This window comes from Bactrocera tryoni, chromosome 3 (genome assembly GCF_016617805.1).
Source record: "Bactrocera tryoni isolate S06 chromosome 3, CSIRO_BtryS06_freeze2, whole genome shotgun sequence".
In the NCBI taxonomy this organism is placed as follows: Eukaryota; Metazoa; Arthropoda; class Insecta; order Diptera; family Tephritidae; genus Bactrocera; species Bactrocera tryoni.
The window spans coordinates 15,579,505-15,589,623 of record NC_052501.1 but is presented as its reverse complement, the minus strand read 5'-3'; the positions used below and the strand labels follow the sequence as shown (position 1 = coordinate 15,589,623).

Here is a 10,119-nt window from a genome sequence, read left to right as displayed (position 1 = left end):
CTCGGCTATAATCGCGTAAGCGGTGTCTACGCCAATTAAGAAGAAGAAGAAGAAGTAACTGATATTGAGGTTGCTTTAGTTTAAACGTAAAAATTCTAAGCCTTAACTGGCCGGCTGTCGAGCTACACATAGATCTAGTGGTGCTGGTCAGATGGAGGATCATTTTAATTAGAGCATTTGTCATACAAGACGTCAACACTTTGTTCGAACTTTAAGAGCGAATTGATATATAATTTTGATATTTCATCTAGTCTCTTGACGAATCGTGCTTAATTGGCTAAACCGATGACATTACAGCAGTAACTAAAGCACGAGACACAGAAGAAGTGTGAAGAAAGCTCAATCAGCTCATGATACGGACGCAATCATGGCTCGACTCATACAACCTTCAGTTCGCTATGAAAAAAACAGCGCTACAACTGGTAACAAATAAGCACATACTCCTGAAAATAAGCAAACAAGAAAAAGAGGATATTCCACACAAACAGCAATAAACTACCTAGACGTAAGACTGGACCCAGACTAACCTTCTTCAATTCTGGGTACAAACTCAGCACGACGCAGGAAAGGCAGCGAAAATCAACTCCCAATTTAGCAGACTAAAGACCAACATGGGAGTCTCCAGCCAAGGAAAGAGAAAACTCCTTATATCGTCGACAACCAGCGTCCTATTATATGCAGCTCAGATCTGGGCAGGCGTAATGGAAAAAATATATAGAAAAATACAATAACTACATGGCAACGAAGATGAGAGAATAAGATACGCGGCAGATGGACGGCTGGACTAATAAAATACCTAAACTTATGGACAAGCCGTAAATTCGAAGAAGTCGACTTTTACATAACTCAGCTGTTATTCGGTCACGGATAGTTTAAAAAGTACCTCCACAGAATGGGAAAAGTCGAAGAGCCGTCATGCATATGCGTTGTACGTTACAGAAAACGACGCTGAATCTACATTCTTTAAATGTGTGCGATGACAACGAGAACGCACCGCTGTAGAAGACCTGGTTGGCCCAATAAGCGCGGAAAAACACAGGAACTATTAAGAAATTCTCAGCAATTTTGCCACGTAGCGAAAAGCGAGACCTGCAAAACAAAAAATCTAACCTCTGGAACTGCAAAGCTTCTAGATTTCTGATACGATTTCTATATTAGCTTGGACAGAAGTTTAGGAGGTGTTTCAGCGTCTCTCTCATGCCTACTTCCCTGCACTTTCTGCATGGAAAAGCCGTGCTCTTGCCCGTCCGGTTCGCAAGTGATGCTAGTAGGTTGAGACCTGTCATTAGACCAACAGCCATGCTGCTGGTTTTCTTAGGTCTTTTGCACATGATCTTGGCGCTCCTTTCTGGAAATTTTTGGAAATCGCACGAAAATCATTTCTACGAAATTAAAAAGTTTGGAAGCGATATATAGTACATTACTGTTTCAAGTTTGCTGGTTTAAAATCGAGTAAATAAATAGTGCTTGTGTGTGCTTTTATTTATTACATGATGTTTTTATTGTAAGCTTTAACATTTTATTATTTATAAGTAGCTTATTGCATAGTATTAGTGAAATGTATATGAATTTGTTGTGTTTTACTAATTTTTTGCTTTTATTTTTAATTTTCTTATGTGCTTATGCATACATAGCATAGCATAATATGTACGATATATACAAATATATATATTATATGTATGTTCGTATGTAATCTATATACATATTTAGGACTTATGTAGAAAACCTTCGAAAACGCTTAAATATCAATGTTGCACATTCTATGGACACTTGCATGCGACAGCCAGGGAAACGCTGTCATAACATTAAATTAGAAACAGAACTTATGAAATTAATGCGTAAAATTAGCCAAAGTTAATATTAAATTTATAAAATAATAAGTAATCGTATTAAAAATAGTTTGTAAACTACTAACGACCGTTATGCGGCAGCGTGTGCATTATTTTGATTTGCATTCCACACCACAGGGCGCATGTGTGTTTGTAGTCTTCTTCTTCACATGATCTCCGTTATGTCTTGCCAACTATTACAAGTATTTGGAAATGTAGTGTTTTTGTATTAGACGACCCGATTTCTTTTTGCATATATAAAATCGTATTAACTGCTAATCGTTGAAGTTGGATGTCTGCGGTGGCACTCTGGGATAGAGCTGCAATTAAGAGAGAACAGAAAGCGGAAGGGAGTTTATTAGTATGTGGTATGTACTATATATATATGTATCTACTAGTTTTAGGCACGAAATTCTTTTCATAAAACTTTTTTATTATTATTATTAACATTTAATATTAACACTTGATAGAAAAGACTGTAGGAGCATGAGGGGAAAACTAACTGCTTACTGCCTGTTGGCGACTTAAGATGGGGCTGATGGATCGAGAAGTCTGCTGGAAATGCCTAGAGCAGGACACCAGGGAAACAATGGAGCATCTCCTGTGCACATGTTCTGCATTGGAAAGACCACGCTATAAGCATCTGGGGTTCCTACAGTGAGGTCACAGAGTCTCATAGATCTAGTGTGAAAATAATTGATTGGCATCACTGACGATCGATTTATAGTATCTCGAGTAAACGTACTGATTTAGCTAAAATAATGTATAATAACTCAACTTTAGTGTTGAGCAGTTTAATAGAAGAGCCGAAACCTATATCGTGCATTTCCTCTGACTCCGACTTCATCCTGTCGAAAAGATGAAGCACTTGCGCCTCATCCAGCATAGAAAGCTACCATGGAAGCCCAGCGTTGAGAAGAACGTAAGGAAGGCATTGGCCTTATGTTTTTGTGCTGGTGCTATTGGAAAGCGATGGGGTCTATCATCAAAAGTTGTACTTCGGCTTTACTAAATTGTAGTTAGCCCAACACTATTGCATGGTGTATAAGTCGGATGGAAAACGCTACAAAGCTAAAAGTTACACTTGCTAAGAAGCCTGAACATGACCAAAGAACGGCTCTCAACGACTCAGGTTTTCTGCGAAATACATCAAAAATATCCTGCCATTTTACACATGGCATCCGTAGACATTACAGTCAGGTGCATTGCTGCGAAGTGCGCTCCAAGGCACAGGGAAGCTGGGTATTATATGAAGAGTTCCGAATAAGAACACTCTGATACCTCTTTCAACTGCAGCCCTGACAACTTCAATTACTGCATTTTCTCTGCTCATATACGATGGGAGGAAAGAAGTCTGGCTGGAAACGAGGTGATATGAGCTTTTTCATGGATGGATCGAAGCTAGAAGAAAAGGTTGAAGAAGGAGTTTTCTGCAAGGAGCTCACCGTAAATCCCATCTTCACGATACTGAAACTTTGTAATATTTTTTCAGGAAGAAGTGAACAACATTGAAGTAACATTGAAGTTGAAGTGATAACATTGTTGTTGTTGGGGGTTTCAGGCAGAATTGACTATTTTTAAGAAAGAAGTAGATGAAGTCAGAGATACTCACTCCAAGAGCAAAGCGGCAATACCAGCGATGAACTCGCTAACTGTGCGCTCGAAGCTAGTTAAAGAGTGTATGTCCTCACTAGAAATAGCATCAAGCTACTTCTTGATCAGACTTGGTTGGAAGCTTTGATGGATTAAGAGTAAAAATCTTGCCGGACGGAAGAAGTCAAAGTTGTATGAAAGAATGTGAGGTGGAAACATCCAAGCTATTTCTCCTACGTTGTCCAGTTTTTGGAACACTGAGGTTGAAATATCACGGCAGCCTTAGCTTCGAGGAACCAGGAGTCTTAGCTCAAACTGACATTGGCGGTCTCGACACACTTTGCATAGGCTCAAGTACCTTTGTCGATTTATGAGAGTTTTATGATGAATTATATAGTAACTTTAGGTATCACAATGAACCTTCGCTGCAAGTGAGTTCCCTATTAGAACCGACCTCTTAATCTAACCTAGCCTACCCAATGTAAAGAAAAGAAGAAATAAAACAATCTTAAAAAAGTGACTGACTTTGAGAAACCTCTTTTTTTAAGGTTCAATATTCTAGATCTCAGGACTACAATAACTAAAACAGTTGCACTTTGGATCGCGCCTTTGACAGAAAAATTACGAAAAAGTCCCAACCAAACATCGAAATTTATGGCCAAAACTTTGAAACATGTGGTAAGTGAATTTACAATAGAAGCTTTTGCCACAAGAGTCTAACTTCGGATATATAGAAATGCTTTACAGCTCGTCTGACTCTCTACAAATCCGTAGGTCGCTATTAACTGTATTTTTAGGGGTTTTCTTATTTTGCAATAATGAATTTTACTCACCCCCAACAGATTTCTGGGCACATAACCCTCCTCATCGCTCGCATTCTTGGCCCACCACCATTCACTTTCGGCATCGTCGCCCTTACGCAGAATAATCAGACGATCGTTGACTTGAAATGTTAGTTCGTCGCTATTTTGAGCATCATACGAGAATACCGCATACACTTCGCCATTATGAAGTATACCGAGTTTCTCTTGAATACCTACGAGTGGGAGGAAGAGAGAAAGCGAGAGAATATATAAGTTAAATATAATATCTTACATATCGAGCACTCATCAGGCATTCCAGTACTTACTGTATAAATACTCAGAGCAGCCATCGAAACCCTCCTCATCTTCTTCGCATTTCTCCGCCGGTGTTTCATGATCCGACAGCGTCGAGGCGAATAGACAAGCGCCATTTTCGACCAAGAATTTCACCATAGATAAGTTGTTACAGCTGGCGGCGCAATGTAATGGCGTCCAGCCATCGGAATCTTGTGCGTTGACATCGCAGCCAAATTCAACGAGAAATCTGTGGAAGAAGAAAAAGAAAAAAAAAGTAAAAAACTAAGTTTCTACATCCTTCAGTCACTAGCTACTCACTTGACTATGTCGAAGTGACCCGCGCAGATGGCGTTGTGCAGTGCGGTGATGCCTTCATCATTGGCCGCGCTGGGATTCGCCACTTGCATTGCGGTCTTCTTCACCAGTTCCAGTTCACCCTCGAGACTCGCGTCCAGCAGTAAGGCGAGCGGATCGAAGCTCACACGACGCGCCAATTTTGGTTTGCCATTGCTGGTGGACGCAGATGATAGTGAAGAAGATGTTGGTGCGCTACCGGTGGATAAGGCGCGTCGCTTCAAACCATTTGCATCGGTGATAGATTCAATGCCGCTCACGCCCTCGCTGTGGTGCTCAATCTTATCCAGCTCGTCTAAGCTGGAGCTCGTCTGCGAATTGCTGTTTGGCGAATGCTGTGACTGTGTCGTTGGCGCACTGGTTGCTGGCGGCGGCACTTGTGGCAGCGAATACTGCGGCAGCTGTTCCGGCGACGAGGCGGCCGATGAAGTGATGCTGCCTGAGACAGTTGAGCGATTACCATTATTGTTGTTATTACTGTTATCTTGCGCATCTTTGCCGCGTTCGCCGCGTTGACTACCATCCGCGGGGTAGAGGAACGATGATGCGGCTGGCATATCCATTTTGCGCGCGGTTTGCAACGGTGGCTTGGGCACATTGCTGCTCAGCTTGAGGCGCGGTTGCTCGCACATGGGTTGCTTGCGTATTGTCAGCGGTTTCGCCTTGATCGGCAGATTATCATTTATATTGAGCGTTTGCAGGCCCTGCGTGGCTTGTTGCAATTCACTTGCCGCGGCTGTTGCTATTGACGCGGCGTGTACGGCGGGCTTTTTCAGCATTGATGTTGCTGGCGTTGTTGTAGCTTGCGCATTTGACGCAGCGCTTGCATTGTGTTCACTCGCGTGCTCTGTGGGCGACATTTTGCTTGGTTTTGGAGGCAGCGCCGGCCGATCTGGGTATGCGGCGTTTGCTGCTGCCGCCGCTGCACTTATTGTTGCAGTCGAGGTGGCTGCCACGACATTGGGCGCAACGCGATTCACCTTAGGACTAATGGGCACCATTTTCGGTATGGAGCTAGTCACCGATGTGGGCGCCACGCTGCTAATTGGCTTACGCGGCGGTATTGCCAGACCGCTGGCTGTATGCGCTTGCAGTGGTTTCGGCTTCGTATGCGCGCCTTCAGCACTTGCTGTGTTCGTTGTTGTTATAGACGTTGTTGCACTCGTGTGCGCCACAGCAGTGGCAAGCGACTTATTGGCAGCGCCCAGCGGCATGCTATGCACAGTCAACTGTTGCTGTTGCTGACTGTGTTTCTCGGTTAGTGCTTCGCTCGCCGCACCTTCGCATCTTCGTTCCAATTCGGTGCGCGCGTCCCTGGAGGCTGCAGTTGCGCTATTCAGTTTGCTAATCAAAACGGTCGCTGAGGTGGAGGAACTGATGCTTTTCGGTATTTTACTGCCGGTGGTTGTAATGGCAGTGGTGGTGGCGGCGCCATTTCCGCTTGTTGAAGCAATCGCTGCCGCTTCCGCAGCACGCGCGGCAGCTTCCGCCGCTTTGGCCGCCTCTGCTGCTTTCTGCAGATCCCGCTTCTTCGGACCCACCTCGGCGTAGATGTGCATCGATGTGTCCACCTCTACGGGTTTCGTTGGTTCCGCGGCCTTGGCGGCAGCCAAAGACGCTGTCAGTATTTTCTTCGCCAACTTTGATTCGTCGCTCTCGCCGCTGAAGAATGTTTGCGCGTTTGCGGCGTTTGTGCCATTGTGAGGCGCGCCGCCTTGTGGACTGTGCGTGGCGGCAGTTATGTTGTGCTTCATGTGTGTCAAATCCTGTATCAGCTGATTTTGCTGATTCGTATTGGCCGTTGCCGCGGCGTGCTTTAGTATATTACCCGCGCCCAAGTAGGCACCGCCAGCCGTCTTGTGCGGCGTGTGTATGTATGGCTCCACCGCGGCGACATTGCCGCGCGGTATGTTTCGATTCTGCTCGCGTGTGATGATATTCGGGAATTTCGAGGCGTTCTGCTGTTGCTGCGTTGTGGTCAACAGATTGTTCGCTTGCTTTTGCAGCAACTGCTGCTTGAGCGCTGCCACACCGCTTGGTTTGTGATGGTGCGCGCTCTGCTGCTGTTGGTTGTAGGCAACATTGGTGTGCGGTTTGCTGTATGTCTGCGTCGGCGATGGCTGTGACTGTTGCTGTGACGCGCTTTGTTGAAGCGGCTGATGTTTTTGTTGTTGCTGCTGTTGCTGGTGCTGCTGCTGTTGATGCAGCTCATGCGGTGGTATATGCAGTTGATTTTGATTTTGCGTGTTGTTTTGTATATTGGCGGCCTTCTTGCGTTGCAAGCGCGTCTGTAGCTCATAGATGCGCTGGTCAACGGAGCGAAGTTCAGCTTGTCGTTGTTGCAGCGCCTCGCGCTGTAGATGCAGGCGCGCATCCTGCTGCAGCGACAATTGATTGCGATACTGAAAGTGCATTAACATTTTAGTATTTTTGATATTTATTGTTTTATTAGTGCATGTCTTCTACTCACCACCAACTCTCGTCGCAGCTTTTCGAGTTCCCGTGATGCTTGTGGTGGCAGCGGTTGCGCGTTGCCATTATTATTGCCGTTTGATAGCAGGTTTATGGGGCAGCGTCGATCGCGTCGTAAATCTTCTAGCTGTCGTGTGAGCGCTTCCACTTTCGCCACCGCCAAACTAAGCTCTTTCTCCTTCTCGCTGAAGAGCGCACGAATTGAGTCCAGATCGTTGCCTGAAGTAGGAGAGAGTAGAGATTTTTTTATGTATTTTCATTATTTTAAATAAAAAGTGTAATTATTGTAAAAGATATTGCCACCCTATTCTGGCAGGAAAGTGGTGAGATTAGGGCCGAGTGGTTATGATTCAGAAATTTTCCGATCTTATGGAAAGAAAATTTGTTTGAAGAAATAAATTTTAAGTCTTTAACTAATTTTTCTCAGGTAGGAAAAAACCTAAAAATAGACACTCCATAAGTCTTCTTTTTAACATTTTGGTTAACTGTATTCCTTCATAAAATATTAAATTTTGGACTTTGCCTAGAAAATATATGTTATGGGATTGATTTAAAGACACTCTCCATATGAAGTTTAAGCGGGGATTATATCAAGTTGAGCAAATCTTCTTTGACTTCCAGAAGTGTATAACACTAGACGGCTTGTCGATCTCTAATATATCTAGAGTAGAAACTTCTAGCGAGACGGTATTATTTGAGCTTATTCTTCTTCTTCTTTAGCTGTACAAGTGCAGGTCGGTTTAGCATGAAAAAAAACAGCTTTGTCAGTTGCCTCTATTTTTTCTGAAGTCCCTCCGGTCGTACATTCCAAGTACAGACAAGTCCCCAGGAACTTGGCACTTCCTTTGGATGCGTAGGTGCATCCCGAATCCAAGGAGCTTTCATATCGTTGCATTTTTGTAACTGCATCCATGTAGTCATAGGGTTCGTGTAGTTTGTGATTCCCTCTTCTTCGATGTTGATTGCCCACGCAGACGGCTCCAAAAACCTTGTGGATACTAAATAGTTCTTTCGAATGCTGCAAGTCCTTTCACATCTTGGTTCGTCAAATGCCAAATACATAACTGCCAACTCTGACGTATTTCTTTATGTGTGTCCTCCAGATACTTTGTCTTGGCCTCGGTCACCACGAGACCAACTTCTTTCGTTTCTTCCACTAGGCTGCGCTGGCGGCTCTGTTGTTAAAGTATATGATGTCAATATCATCTGCGTAACCCTGTACGTTGTTGAAGTAGACAGTGCCACTAGGGAGATTTGAGATATTGAAGTTAAACAACAACATACAAGAGAACCGGCCGGTGCTTAAATATGTTGGACCAATATGGTCGCATGGGTGCAGTGAAATGCAGGAAGTTACAGACATTTCAAAACACTGGAGTCTGAAGTATTACGAGATGCCTCTTGATGTCATCGAACATCTGCACAGTGGGCCCGCTTGATCCCAGTTAAGGAGCATAATGAACTCCTCTCCAGGCAGTTCCTGCTGATGTGCTTTCGTAAAAATCATCCTTGCAGTCATCTGCTTGAAGCGGAACAGCATCGTAAGGGCATCAAGAGGTATTTCTTTAACTACATCGACGACATAAGACAATACGCCGGCCAGACTTCGGACGCAACTAATTTCAGACATGCACTGACTGTCATTCACAGTGGAGCCATAAATACTCCCTCTTACTGGATGGCATACTTGTAGTCAAACTACCACCGATTGTAGTCGAAGAGCTCGCGTTGTCTCGAGAAACGAGAGTGACTCTTGCGCAACTTCGTTCTGGATACTGTAGCAGGTTAAGCTCTTACTTATCCAGAATCGACCCCGACATACCAAACATATGTCCGGCATGCAACGAGTCCGCGCATTTTGCATGCCCAGCTAACCCTACTCATCTGACACTCCTCTCCCTATATTCAGTTCCCATCGAAACAACACGTTTCCTGCACCTGCCGTTGGATGACCCGATGAAAACTTATCTGAACTTTACCAGCCTAACGGAAACGGTTATCTACGTTACAACAATAATAACATTAACAAGATATTAAAGCTCAACCAAGTCAAAGCTAAAGCTAAATTTTCTATATTGGCTTTTAAGCTAACGACTCTTTAAAGTCTCATATAGATGGCAGATGGACAAACACCTTATTGCCACAATTCGACAATTGATAGGTATAAGAATTCTTCTACTGTTCGTTTAAAGCGTATAATTTCAAATCAATATCCCATAAATTGAGTGGTCTTGTACACTTGTAATCATCCTGTATTTATAAGTATGTTGGGTTAGGATAGTCTTATAGGCTAATGAGCCACGTGTAGACCAGTTTTGTCCCAGTTATAGCTCCATTATAAAGTGCATGAAGAGTAGTAAGGTTTAGGATGCCTGTGCTTAACGCGAAGTTCAACTCTGACTGACTTTGTGGCCTCATTAACAATATCTTTTCCAATATCTCATACCGTCAGCCCCCAATTGCTTAAAGCGTAGCCTTGCCAAAGTGGGACAAGTGCACAAGAGATGCTCCATTGTTTCCCTTGTGTCTTGCTGAACACATTTCCTGTAGTCTTTTCGTTCTGTTAGCTCCATTCATCAGGCGTGTGCCGCCAACAGACTGTGACCAGTGAGTATTCCAGGTATTTAAAAGTAATTTTGCAACAAGTTTTTAGTACCTTTTAATATTCATTTAAGACTTGTAAATAAACAGTCTAAAGTGTCAACCTTTCAATCAATTTTTTATCATAAATGGACTTTTAAAATATAACGGCTAAGCATTAAAAATTCAGC

General features: G+C 43.6%; 1 protein-coding gene across 2 annotated transcripts in view; it reads right to left on the bottom strand.

Moving 5' to 3' along the window:
• Positions 1 to 1,890: 1,890 nt before the first annotated feature.
• The window catches only part of LOC120771034 (apoptosis-stimulating of p53 protein 1), a 123,950-nt gene continuing 115,721 nt past the window's right edge, over positions 1,891 to 10,119 (bottom strand). For both annotated transcript variants that reach the window (XM_040098823.1, XM_040098822.1), the window contains exons 4-8: positions 7,347 to 7,567; positions 4,841 to 7,278; positions 4,552 to 4,769; positions 4,256 to 4,458; positions 1,891 to 2,149 (exon numbers count right to left, since the gene is read on the bottom strand). In XM_040098823.1, coding sequence (XP_039954757.1) covers positions 2,105 to 2,149; positions 4,256 to 4,458; positions 4,552 to 4,769; positions 4,841 to 7,278; positions 7,347 to 7,567 — 3,125 coding nt within the window. In that variant the 3' untranslated portion in view covers positions 1,891 to 2,104. The remainder of the gene's footprint in view (positions 2,150 to 4,255; positions 4,459 to 4,551; positions 4,770 to 4,840; positions 7,279 to 7,346; positions 7,568 to 10,119) is intronic.